General features: G+C 38.1%; 1 protein-coding gene across 1 annotated transcript; it reads right to left on the minus strand.

Moving 5' to 3' along the window:
• Positions 1–8,717: 8,717 nt before the first annotated feature.
• Positions 8,718–9,606, minus strand: LOC101712731 (eukaryotic translation initiation factor 3 subunit J-like). Its single transcript, XM_013073940.2, has one exon. It carries the CDS (start codon positions 9,604–9,606, stop codon positions 8,878–8,880), a length of 729 nt encoding a protein of 242 aa, XP_012929394.1. The 3' UTR covers positions 8,718–8,877.
• Between the last annotated feature and the right edge of the window lie 1,133 nt (positions 9,607–10,739).

The raw sequence follows: 10,739 nt of genomic DNA on the forward strand, positions 1-10,739 counted from the left end.
TCAGAGGAGGTGAGGCATGCAGATGGCAACAGCACTCCCTCCCCCTGGGTCGAAATGAGAAGACATATAAACAAGTATCAAAACCAGACTTCCTGATCACCTAAGGCAACCCCAAAGGGAAATGAGATGGAACACTCTGATACTCAACCACCTGGACTCCCTGAACTGGCAACAAAAGAGGATCTGGAAAAAATGAAATCAGAAACAATTTCTCAGATAACAGCAGAGATTGTGCTCCTAGTGCAAGACATGATTAATAAATCTAGTTGAGCTGGGGAACATGATGGAATCCCAACATAGGAAAAAAATGGAATCCATAAAACAGATGCAAATAGATTTCCAGGAGATGAAAAACTCCACTGAAAGTCTACACACCAGAATGAGCCAATGTGAGGACAGAATTTCAGATATAGAAGGTAAGACTGCAATTAGTGACCAGGAAAAGAAAAATTGCTTCAAAATTGTAAGGGACCCAAGAAATCAATCCAGCAGCTGCTAGACCATGCAAAGAAGAATAATGTAAGACTGATTGGAGTCAAAGAAGAAACAGGAGAGAGTGCAGATGACATAAAAAAGACTGTTCTCAGAAGTAATGGCAGAAAATTTCCCAAGCAGGGGAAAAGAACTTGACATACAGATAAGTGAGGCATATAGAACTCCAAATAGCCTTGATCAAAAAAAAAATCTACAAATAGGCATATAATTGTTAAGATTCCAGAAACTCAACAGAAGAACAAAGTTCTACAAGCAGTTAGAGAAAAGAAACAAATCACATACAAAGGAAAGCCCATCACAATCACAGCAGACTTCTCAACACAAACCCTTCAAGCAAGAAGAGCTTGGAGTGATGTATTCCAAGCCCTAAAAGAAAACAGCCTCCAATCCAGATTGATGTACCCTGCAAAACTATCTTTCAAAATGGATGGAGAAATAAGATACTTTCATGACAAACAGCACCTAAGGAACTTCATGAATACTAAACCAGCACTCCAAAAAGTTTTAGACAATATCCTAAGAACAGACAATGAGTATCAGACCCCAGGAAGCTCAGCAGAATGAACCCATCTGGCATGACAAGAAATTAAATGTAAAGGGGGAAAATCCAACAAAAAGACAAAGTCATGGCAATGACAAGTCAGTAGGTTTCAGTTATAACCATCAATGTTAATGGTCTCAATTCACCAATCAAAAGAAATAGACTGGCAGAATGGGTCAAGAAGCAAGATCAAACAATATGCTGCATACAAGAAACACACATAATTCAAAATGAAACTCATAGACTGACAGTTAAAGGGTAGAAAAGAATACTCCATGTGACGGAAACCTGATAAAAAGCAGGAGTAGCTATCCTCTATGCAGATCAAGTAGATTTCAAACCAACACTGATTAAGAGAGACAAAGAAGGACACTACATCCTTGAAAATGTGACAATCCAAGAGGAAGAGATGAAAGTCATAAATATATATGCAAGAAACACTAGTGCACCCAACTACATAAAACAAATACTAAAGGACATGAAAAATCAAATAAGCACTAATATAATAGTAGTGGGGGACCTCAATACTCCACTGTCACAAATAGATTGACTAGACAAAGAATAACCAATGAAATAATAGAACTCAAGCAAACTCTTGAAAAAATGAACTAAACAGGTGTTTACAGAGTATTCCACCCCACAAAATAAGAATACACATTCTTTTCAGCTGCGCATGGGTCATATTCCAAAATAGACCACATATCACTAATAGAACATGTTTAAGTAAATGTAAAGGAATTGAAGTTATCCTCTGTATATTATCAGACCGTAGTGCAAAGAAATTGGAGAACAATAGCAAAAGAAACCACAAGAATTTCCTAAACACAAGGAAATTGAGCAACACACTTCTGAATAAACAATGGGTCACAGAGAAAATTAAAGAAGAAATCAGACAGTTCCTACAATTAAATGACAATGACAGTACAACCTTTGAGAATCTATGGGACACAATGAAAGCAGTCTTATGAGGGAAATTCATAGCAGTGAATACTCATATCAGGAAAACAGAGCAAGCCCAATTAAACAACCTAATGTTAAACATCAAGATTCTAGAAAGAGAAGAGCAGGACAAACCCAAAGCTCATACAAGGGAGGAAATTATAAAGATTAGAGCAGAAATCAATGCAATGGAGACTAAGAGAATGATACAAAAAATTCAATGAAGCCAAGAGTTGGTTCCTCGAAAGAATGAACAAAATTGACAAACCCTTAGCCAACCTTATCAGAAAAAGGAAGGAAACAGCTCAAGTCCATGCAATTAAGAATGAGAAGGGTGAAATTACAACAGACCCAGCAGAAATCCAGAGGATCATCAATACCTACTTTGAGAACTCATATGCCAATAAGATGGGAAACACAGAAGAAATGGACAGATTCCTAGATATGTATGAATTACCAAAGGTCAATGAAGAAAACCTAAAAATTCTAAATAACCCAATATCAATCAATGGAATTGAAAATGTAATTAAAAACTTACCACTAAGAAAAGCCCAGGTGCTGATGGCTTCACTGCTGAATTCTACAAGACATTTAGAGAGGAACTACTGCCACTACTGTTTAAACTCTTCAATGAAATTGAAAGGGAAGCAATACTCCCAAATTCATTCCTGGAAGCAAGCATCACTTTGATCCTCAAAGCAGAGAAAGACCCAACCGAAAAAGAGAACTATAGGCCAATCTCACTAATGAACATAGATGCAAAAATCCTTAATAAGATACTGGCAAATAGAATGGAGAAGATCATCAAGAAGATCATACACCCTGATCAAGTGAGATTCATCCCAGGGATGCAGGTATGGTTCAACATATGCGAATCAATCAGTGTAATACACTATATCAATAGAGCCAAGGATAAAAACCATATAATTATCTCCATAGATGCCGAGAAAGCATTTGACGAAATCCAACACGCATTTATGACAAAATCCCTACAAAAAATTGGAATAGATGGTCTCTACCTCAAACTGATAAAAGCCATCTATGAAAAACCAACAGCCAATATCATACTAAATGGTCAAAAACTGAAATCTTTCACACTCAAATCAGGAACAAGACAAGAATGTCCACTATCACCACTCTTGTTCAATACAGTTTTGGAAACATTAGCCATGGCAATTAGACAAGAGAAAGAAATAAAATGAATAAAGATAGGAAATGAGGAAGTCAAATTGTCATTATTTGCAGATGACATGATACTCCATATAGAAGACCCCAAGAACTCCACCAAAAGTCTTCTAGACTTAATAACCAAATTCAGTAAAGTAGCTGGATACAAGGTCAACACACAAAAATCAATAGCTTTCCTCTACACCAATGACAGACTCACTGAGAGAGAAATAGGGCAAACAATTCCTTTCACAGTAGCATCCAAAAAACTGAAATACCTAGGAATCAACCTAAGAAAAGAAATCAAAGACCTCTTCTCTGAAAACTATAGAACTCTGAAAAAAAAAGATTGAAGATGATATCAGAAAATGCACAGAAATCCCCTGTAACTGGGTAGGAAGGCTCAACATAGTGAAAATGGCCATACTTCCAAAACTGCTATATAGATTCAATGCAATCCCAATTGAAATCCCAGCAGCATACTTCACGGACCTTGAGAAAATAATCCAAAAATTCATTTGGAACAAGAAGAGACCCAGAACAGCAAAAGCAATTCTAGGTAACAGAGACATGGCAGGGGATATCACAACCCCTAACTTGAAACTATACTACAAAGCTACATGCTGAAAAACAGCATGGTACTAGCAAAGAAACAGACCTGAGGACCCGAGGAACAGATTAGAAGATGCAGAAACAAGTCCAGACACACTCAGCCATCTCATCTTTGATAAAGGAGCCAAACACCCTCACTGGAGGAAAGATAGCCTCTTTAATAAATGGTGCTGGAAAAATTTGGTTTCAACTTGCCAGAGATTAAAACTAGACCTATATCTCTCACCATGCACTCAACAAAAATCGAAATGGATTAAAGTTCTAAATATTAAAATAGAAATGCTGAACCAGTTGGAACAGAGGTTAGGTAGAACTCTTGAAGACATTGGTGTAGGAAAAGATTTTATGAACAAAACCTCAGTTGCCCGTGAACTAGCACAAACCATCAACAAGTGGGAACTCTTCTCATTAAAAAGCTTCTGCACAGCAAGAGAAACCAGCAGTGTGAAGAGACAACCCACAATGTGGGAAAAAATCTTCACCTGCTCTTCCTCAGACCAAGGCCTACTATCTCGAATCTATAAAGAACTTAAAAAATTCAGACCTCCCAAATTTAAAGCCCCAGTCTGAAAATGGGCATCTGAAATAAACAGACATTTCTCAGACAAAGAAGTAGAAATAGCAAATAAATACATGAAAAAATGTTCTACATTACTGGTCAGTCGAGAGATGCAAATGAATATAATACTGAAATTCCACCTCATACCAGAAAGAATGCTATCATGAAATCAACCAATAACAAATGCTGGCAGGGCTGTGGGGAAAGAGGAACCCTTCTCCACTCCTGGTGGCCATGTAGACTGGTGCAAGCACTGTGTAAATCAGTATGGAGATACCTCAAAAACTAGGACTGGAAGTCCCTTTTGACCCAGCTATTCCCCTCCTAGGTATCTTCCCCAGAGAATTAAAAGAATCATACCACAGTGATATTTGTGCACCCATGTTCATAGCAGCACAATTTGTAATAGCTAAAACTTGGAAATAGCCCAAATGCCCATCAACTAGATAATGGATAAAAAAATGTGGGTTTTTTTGTTAATAAAATGGAGTGCTACTTAGCCATCAAAAATGCGAAATTAGAGACATTCATAGCTAAATGGATGCATGTAGAGTCCATACTCTTAAGTGAAATAAATAGGACACACATGTATAAATACCAAATAGTTTCTCTAGAGTGAGAAACTGAAAGTGTAAATAAGGACTAAAAGTTATAATAGGTAATGTGAAATAGAAAGAAAAGGGGCAAAGGAGAAGGGGAAGTGGGAGGGGTAGGGGAAAGGAAAGAAGGGAATGGAATTAATATGAGAAAATGGAAAATGGAAACAAAGTCTTTGTATATAGGGAGGGATGGAGGGGTTGAAGGGAGTCCCAGGGAAGGGGGAAAATAAAAACCAAGAGATATATGTAAAGGTGCAAATTTCCAATGATGAATATCATTATATTGTATACCTAAAATGCATCAATGATTAGAATGAATAATTGATAATGTGAAATAGGAAGAAAAGGTCCAAAGGGGTAGGGAAAGTGCGAGAGGCAGGGGAAAGGAAAGAAGGGAAAGGAAAGAAGGAAAAGGAAAAATTGTGAGAAATGTAGAAAATGGAAACAAAGTCTTTGTAAGTAGGGAAGAGTGGAGGGGGTGAAGGGAGGGCTGGGAATGGGGAAAAAATAAGAACCAAGATACATCATGTACAGCTACAAGATCCCAATGAGAAATGTAAATATATTTTATCCCTAAAATCTACCAATACAAGAATTTAAAAACAAAGATCAATAGCTATCATTGGCCAATCACATGGAACTGCAGTGTTTATGCATATCCCCTATTTTGCCACAATTAAAGCACTGTATCTCTGAAGAAGCCTGATTTTGTTTAATTAAGCCAAACATAGGGTGGGTGAGATAGAGAACTTTTGGTCTTTGGTACCCACATCTTGACACACTTTCAAATAGGTTCTGAGATTTTTCGTTGCTCAGATGGCCGCTAGCACTTGTTGACAGTCTACGTTTGCATTCTTGAAAGCCAGCTGCAACATCACGATTTCTGTGGCTTGGGCATTTGGACTCTGTCATTAGACAGCTTCCCAAAACCTGGCTAAAAACTGGGCATAGGGCTCACCAGGGCCTTACAGAATGTGTAAGAAAGACTGAGTAGGAATACCGTCCCCAGGAGTAGTTACCCAGGCTCCTTTCACTGTAAGAGCCATTTGCTGATATGCCTGGTTTGGAAGTGTTAGCTGTGCAATTAGATCTGAGCTCGGACCTGTTCCCAGCAGCATTTCATCTGTAACTTCTGAGTGTCCTGCTGCCCAATTCTGTTGAGCTTGCTCAGTTGCTAACTCTTGATAGTTAACATGAAAAGTTAAATATTGCCCTGCAGAGAGGCAGGACTTAGCTAAATGCTTAATATCTAAAGGAGGCAAGCACACAGCTCCTAGTACAGACTCCAATAAGCCTATTGTAAAAGGTCCTTGCACATGACACTGGATTTTAATTCTTTAAGAAACTTACACTATAAAGGGTTGTGCTCATGAACATTTTGTTGTGGATTGTTAGGGTCTGGAAAAATAGTAATTGGAAATGCACACATCCCAAAAGGCTCTCCATTAAGTGCAGTCTGTCTAACCAGTCTTTGATAAGAGGACACTACTTCTGTCTCAACCACAGATGGAGAAAGAGGTGAAGGAAGAGAAGGGGACCTAGGCTCTTCACCCTCATCTTCATCTTCTCTCAGGGGTGAACTAGGTGTTGGATGTTCCCCTGCACTTAAAGGACAAAGAACTTCACAGACCAATGTGAAGAATGTTTTAGGGAATATAGCAAAGTGCTGGATAAAAGCACACTCCAAACCCTCTCTTACTTGATCCCAACTCTTTACATCAAAGGTACCTGTCTGAGCAAACCAAGAATTATGTCAGATAACATCTCGCAAATCTGAGAAATTAACTGGGTGCTAACTTTAGCGCCAGACTGGATCAACAGAATTTTCAACAAAGGGATATAACGCTGTACTTCAGTCAATGAATTCTGCCCTTTTACCCTGACTCTCCCCCACACACTCATATTCCTTTTCTCTCATTTTCTTCTCTTTTATTGCTCTCTTTTTGCTGTTTGTCATTTTCTTTTGCTGGCCAGCACCTCTCCATTGCAGCAGTCCCTGTCACTAATTCTCTAAGCTTTTTCCCAAGGGTGGACTTCCTTGACTAGGTCCCTATTCTGATGCCAGCTGTAGGAACAGCTGTAGTCTCCTACCTTTGACGATACTTCTCCAGGTAAACAACCTAACCTCAGGTGTTTTTACTCTTCCTTGCAGCATGTCAGCATGCTTGCATGCTGTCTTTCTTCTCAGTGCTCATTGAGGAGGTCAGTTAGGCCTCGTTCTTCCTATCTGGTCTCCCATAAACATATTAATTTTTTAATGACAAATTTACAAAGGACATAGTAATACTCTTGGGGCAAAGTTTGGAAATAGATAATTCACAGGTAGATAGCAGTAGTCTGTAAGTTCATTGTAATGTATATTTGTTTTTGCTTAAATTTTCTATCAGTTCTTCTAGAGTTGTCTTCATCTTCTGTCAATAGGCCCCAAAGTTCATCTGTGGACTTCATTCCTGACCTCAAGGATCAAATCAATCAGTAGTTCAGGGTTGGGCATATGTCCGGAGTGGGGGAATGTATTCAACTCCTAAATTATTTCTGGAATATATTAGTAAGAAGACTGACCATTAATCCTGATTTGCCGACTTGATTGGATTAAGAAATGCCTAGTCAATTAGTAAGGCCTGCTTTTGGTTACATCTGGGCAAGTTGTAGAGGCATGACTTTGGATACTCTATATGGTGCCTGGTCTCTTCTTTTCCGGTGCTGTTACCCTGCTCTGCTTCCTGGCCACCATGAACAATACCTTTCTGCTATGATGTTTCTTCCATAGAGCAAATGATTGTGGAATAAATCCCCTGAAAGCATGAGCCAGACCAAACCTGTCCTTTTTAAAGTTGTGAGTGTCAGGTGTTCTGTCTCAGTGACAGGAGGGACTTCCACTTGAGCATGTGTGAAGGTGGAGCTGCTGCAGGAATTGTGCCACTCTGTGGAACCTGAGAAGAAAGCTTACAAATCGAAGAAATAAGAGCACAGTAAGTGAGGAAATAAGAGGCTAGAAGCTAAAAACTTTTTTGGATCTAGGACTCCAGCTGTGCCTGGAAAGTGGTTACAAACTTTCTCTTTTTTTAAATTAAATTAGTTACTTTATAAAACATTGCAGATGTCATAATTGTGAACATAACAATTTACCAAACTGTAGTTAACTGGTGCAATTTGCTGAGCATGTTTTATAAAGAAAAGGAAATGCCACAACCCTGTTAAAGTTGTTCCACTGCAGCCTAGAAGAACAAGAGATTTGTTTCTCAGACACTTGAATCAGGTAGTTTCCCTCCCCCTTCCTGAAGCACGCCATCAGTAGAAATAGTCTAATAAATTAAAAACTAGATGGTCTATGCACTCAGCAGATTCCACAGTAATTATTGTACTGCAATAATGGAGAGGTTTAGCCTCTTCAGCTTCAAAGTTGGAGGGTTTTGGTCATTAAATTTTTAAGTATCTTCACTCTGAGATAAGCAGTCTTCTTCACAATGGATTTTTAATATCCTCATGCTCAATTTTAAGACAAAGTAATTTTAATACTAGGTGCACACCACATGCCCTTGCTGCAAACTGCTTTTTTTGACAAGTTATAAAGTAGTTCAAGGAGGTATGGTTAAGGCTGTATTCCTGAATGGTGCTGGTAAATACTACATAATTTTTTGTCATCTTGCAACCTTTGTTGTCAATTTAGTGAATGCTGCTATGGAATCATATAGCAACAATGACAACATTATTAGATCTGTTTTTAAACTATGATTTAGTAGCAATTGAGATTCCTGATTTTAACCCCTTGGCAGCAAGATCCAAATTCCCTCATTTGCACATTAGCACCTAAGTGTCAAAGAGTTGAGTAACCAGCACAAAAGATACTGCACTTCTGATTGTAGCATTTGGCAGAACTGAAAGGAAAGGAAGTTGTGCTACATGTTGAAGGGATTGTGGGCAACAGAAAGAAGACACCAGAAGATAAAATGTCACATGAAGTCTTAATAGTCTTGTACATATCCTCCATCATAACCACCATAATCTGCCAGATCGTCTTTCATGGTGGCCTTTAATCCATCTCCAGGAACCACATCTTTCTTCTTCTTTTTGGCTTTGCTATGCTTTTCTTGCTTCTTTTTTTCACTGCAAAGCACAGTCAATGAAATACACACATCTCGAACTAAGGCTTCCAAAAAACTGGCATAATACAGTGACTTTTCATATTGTGTAATTTTATCTTTTAGTAATTTTCCAAACTCTGTGAAATTATCTCTTGAAGATGGATCCATAGCATCAATTCCATAAACTGTATTATTAACACCAAAAGTTTCTTTTGCTAATTCAGGGTCTGACTCTTCCTGTAATTTCTTTAGCTGTAGTTTATCTGCTAATTGTTCTTCCAGTGTCAGCACCTTAGGTTCTTCAGGTTCTTCTAACCTCTTTTTAATTTCTTCTTGCCTTTTCTTCTGTTGCTGTTCTTTCTCTTTTATCTTCTCTGCTATTTTTTTCTTTTCTAAAATTTTTATTTCTGGTTTTACTTCTGTTTCCACTTTTTTGTCGTCTTCATCATCATCCCAGTTATCCTTAACGTCCTGGTCTTCGTCCTCGCCTTCCCAGCGGTCCCCGCCGGCGGTACCGCTGCCCTCCACCTTCCGCACCGGGTCTTCCACGGAGAATGTGTCTGCGTCCCAGGAGTCGGAGTCGCCCGCCACCGCCGCCGTCGCTGCCATGTCGAGCCGGGTGTGAGAGTCCGAGAGGCAAGCGCCACGAGGAGTCAGCACGGCGGAGATGACTCACCGAGTGGCCCTTGGTGGCCTGCGAGGGGCAGGCCACAAACTTTCTTGAGAACAATGTGTTAATAATTTTATTCCAGGTAACCCAAGTATAAATAATATAGAATCTTCAAATTAATACATTGTAGACTTCACAGTCATCACGAATATATCTGGATGATTTGATTAATGATGAATTTAATTTAATTTTTTATATTCTATTTTATTCCCAAAGTTTTCTAAAATAGTATTATTTTTCTTTTCTAGTTACTGTCTTGTAGAAGTATTGTAAATCAGAAACAGGTATATTATTAAAGTGTCAATTAATTTCTTGGTCATGTGGACAATGTAATTTAATTAGTTTGAATTCAATTGAACTTAAAAGTATTAATTCTTATGGATACAATGAGATGTTCCCCAGAATTAAACAATGTGTAAAGTTTTAGAAAATAACCCTCCAGGATTCCAAAAACAAATGTAAATTTGGGTAGTTACCAGACCAACTAAATTTTGATTACTTCCTAGAAGAATTAATACAACCCACTGAAAGTAGTATAGTCATAGTTCTGCATTACTATGAAAAGAGATATGGGCTAATATTTGGAAACTTTCTAAGTATGAATCTTCTGTTGTGTTTAGGATGAGGACCCGACACTGGTATATGACAATACATATATACTAATATTACCAACCTAAAAAGTTCGCCACAGCTTCAGTGCCCAGATTTTTTTTAGCGAGGCTTCATTAAAACAAGACTGACTGATTTGTTTGGCCCTATGGTTTAACTTGAGCCCATAATGTTAAGTGAAATAAATCAGACATACAAGCTTAAATACTGCATGATTTATATTATATGAGAAGCCCAAAATGTGAATCAAAAGAAAAAAATATATAGATAATAAGAAGCAGGGAGATAGATCTCTCTCAAAAAGGAAAGGGGATCAAGAAGTGGAGGGAGGGAAAATGGAAGTATAGGATGGGGATGAAAAATTAAGGAATGTTATGTACATGTACCAATCCCCCACAAGGAATGTAATCAATATGTACTGCAAAGGAGTATGAAAAAATTTTAAAACAATATTATCATATAA

This window comes from Heterocephalus glaber, unplaced genomic scaffold (genome assembly GCF_053883595.1).
Source record: "Heterocephalus glaber isolate CG9 unplaced genomic scaffold, H.glaber_assembly_v1.0 deba00001509, whole genome shotgun sequence".
In the NCBI taxonomy this organism is placed as follows: domain Eukaryota; kingdom Metazoa; phylum Chordata; class Mammalia; order Rodentia; family Bathyergidae; genus Heterocephalus; species Heterocephalus glaber.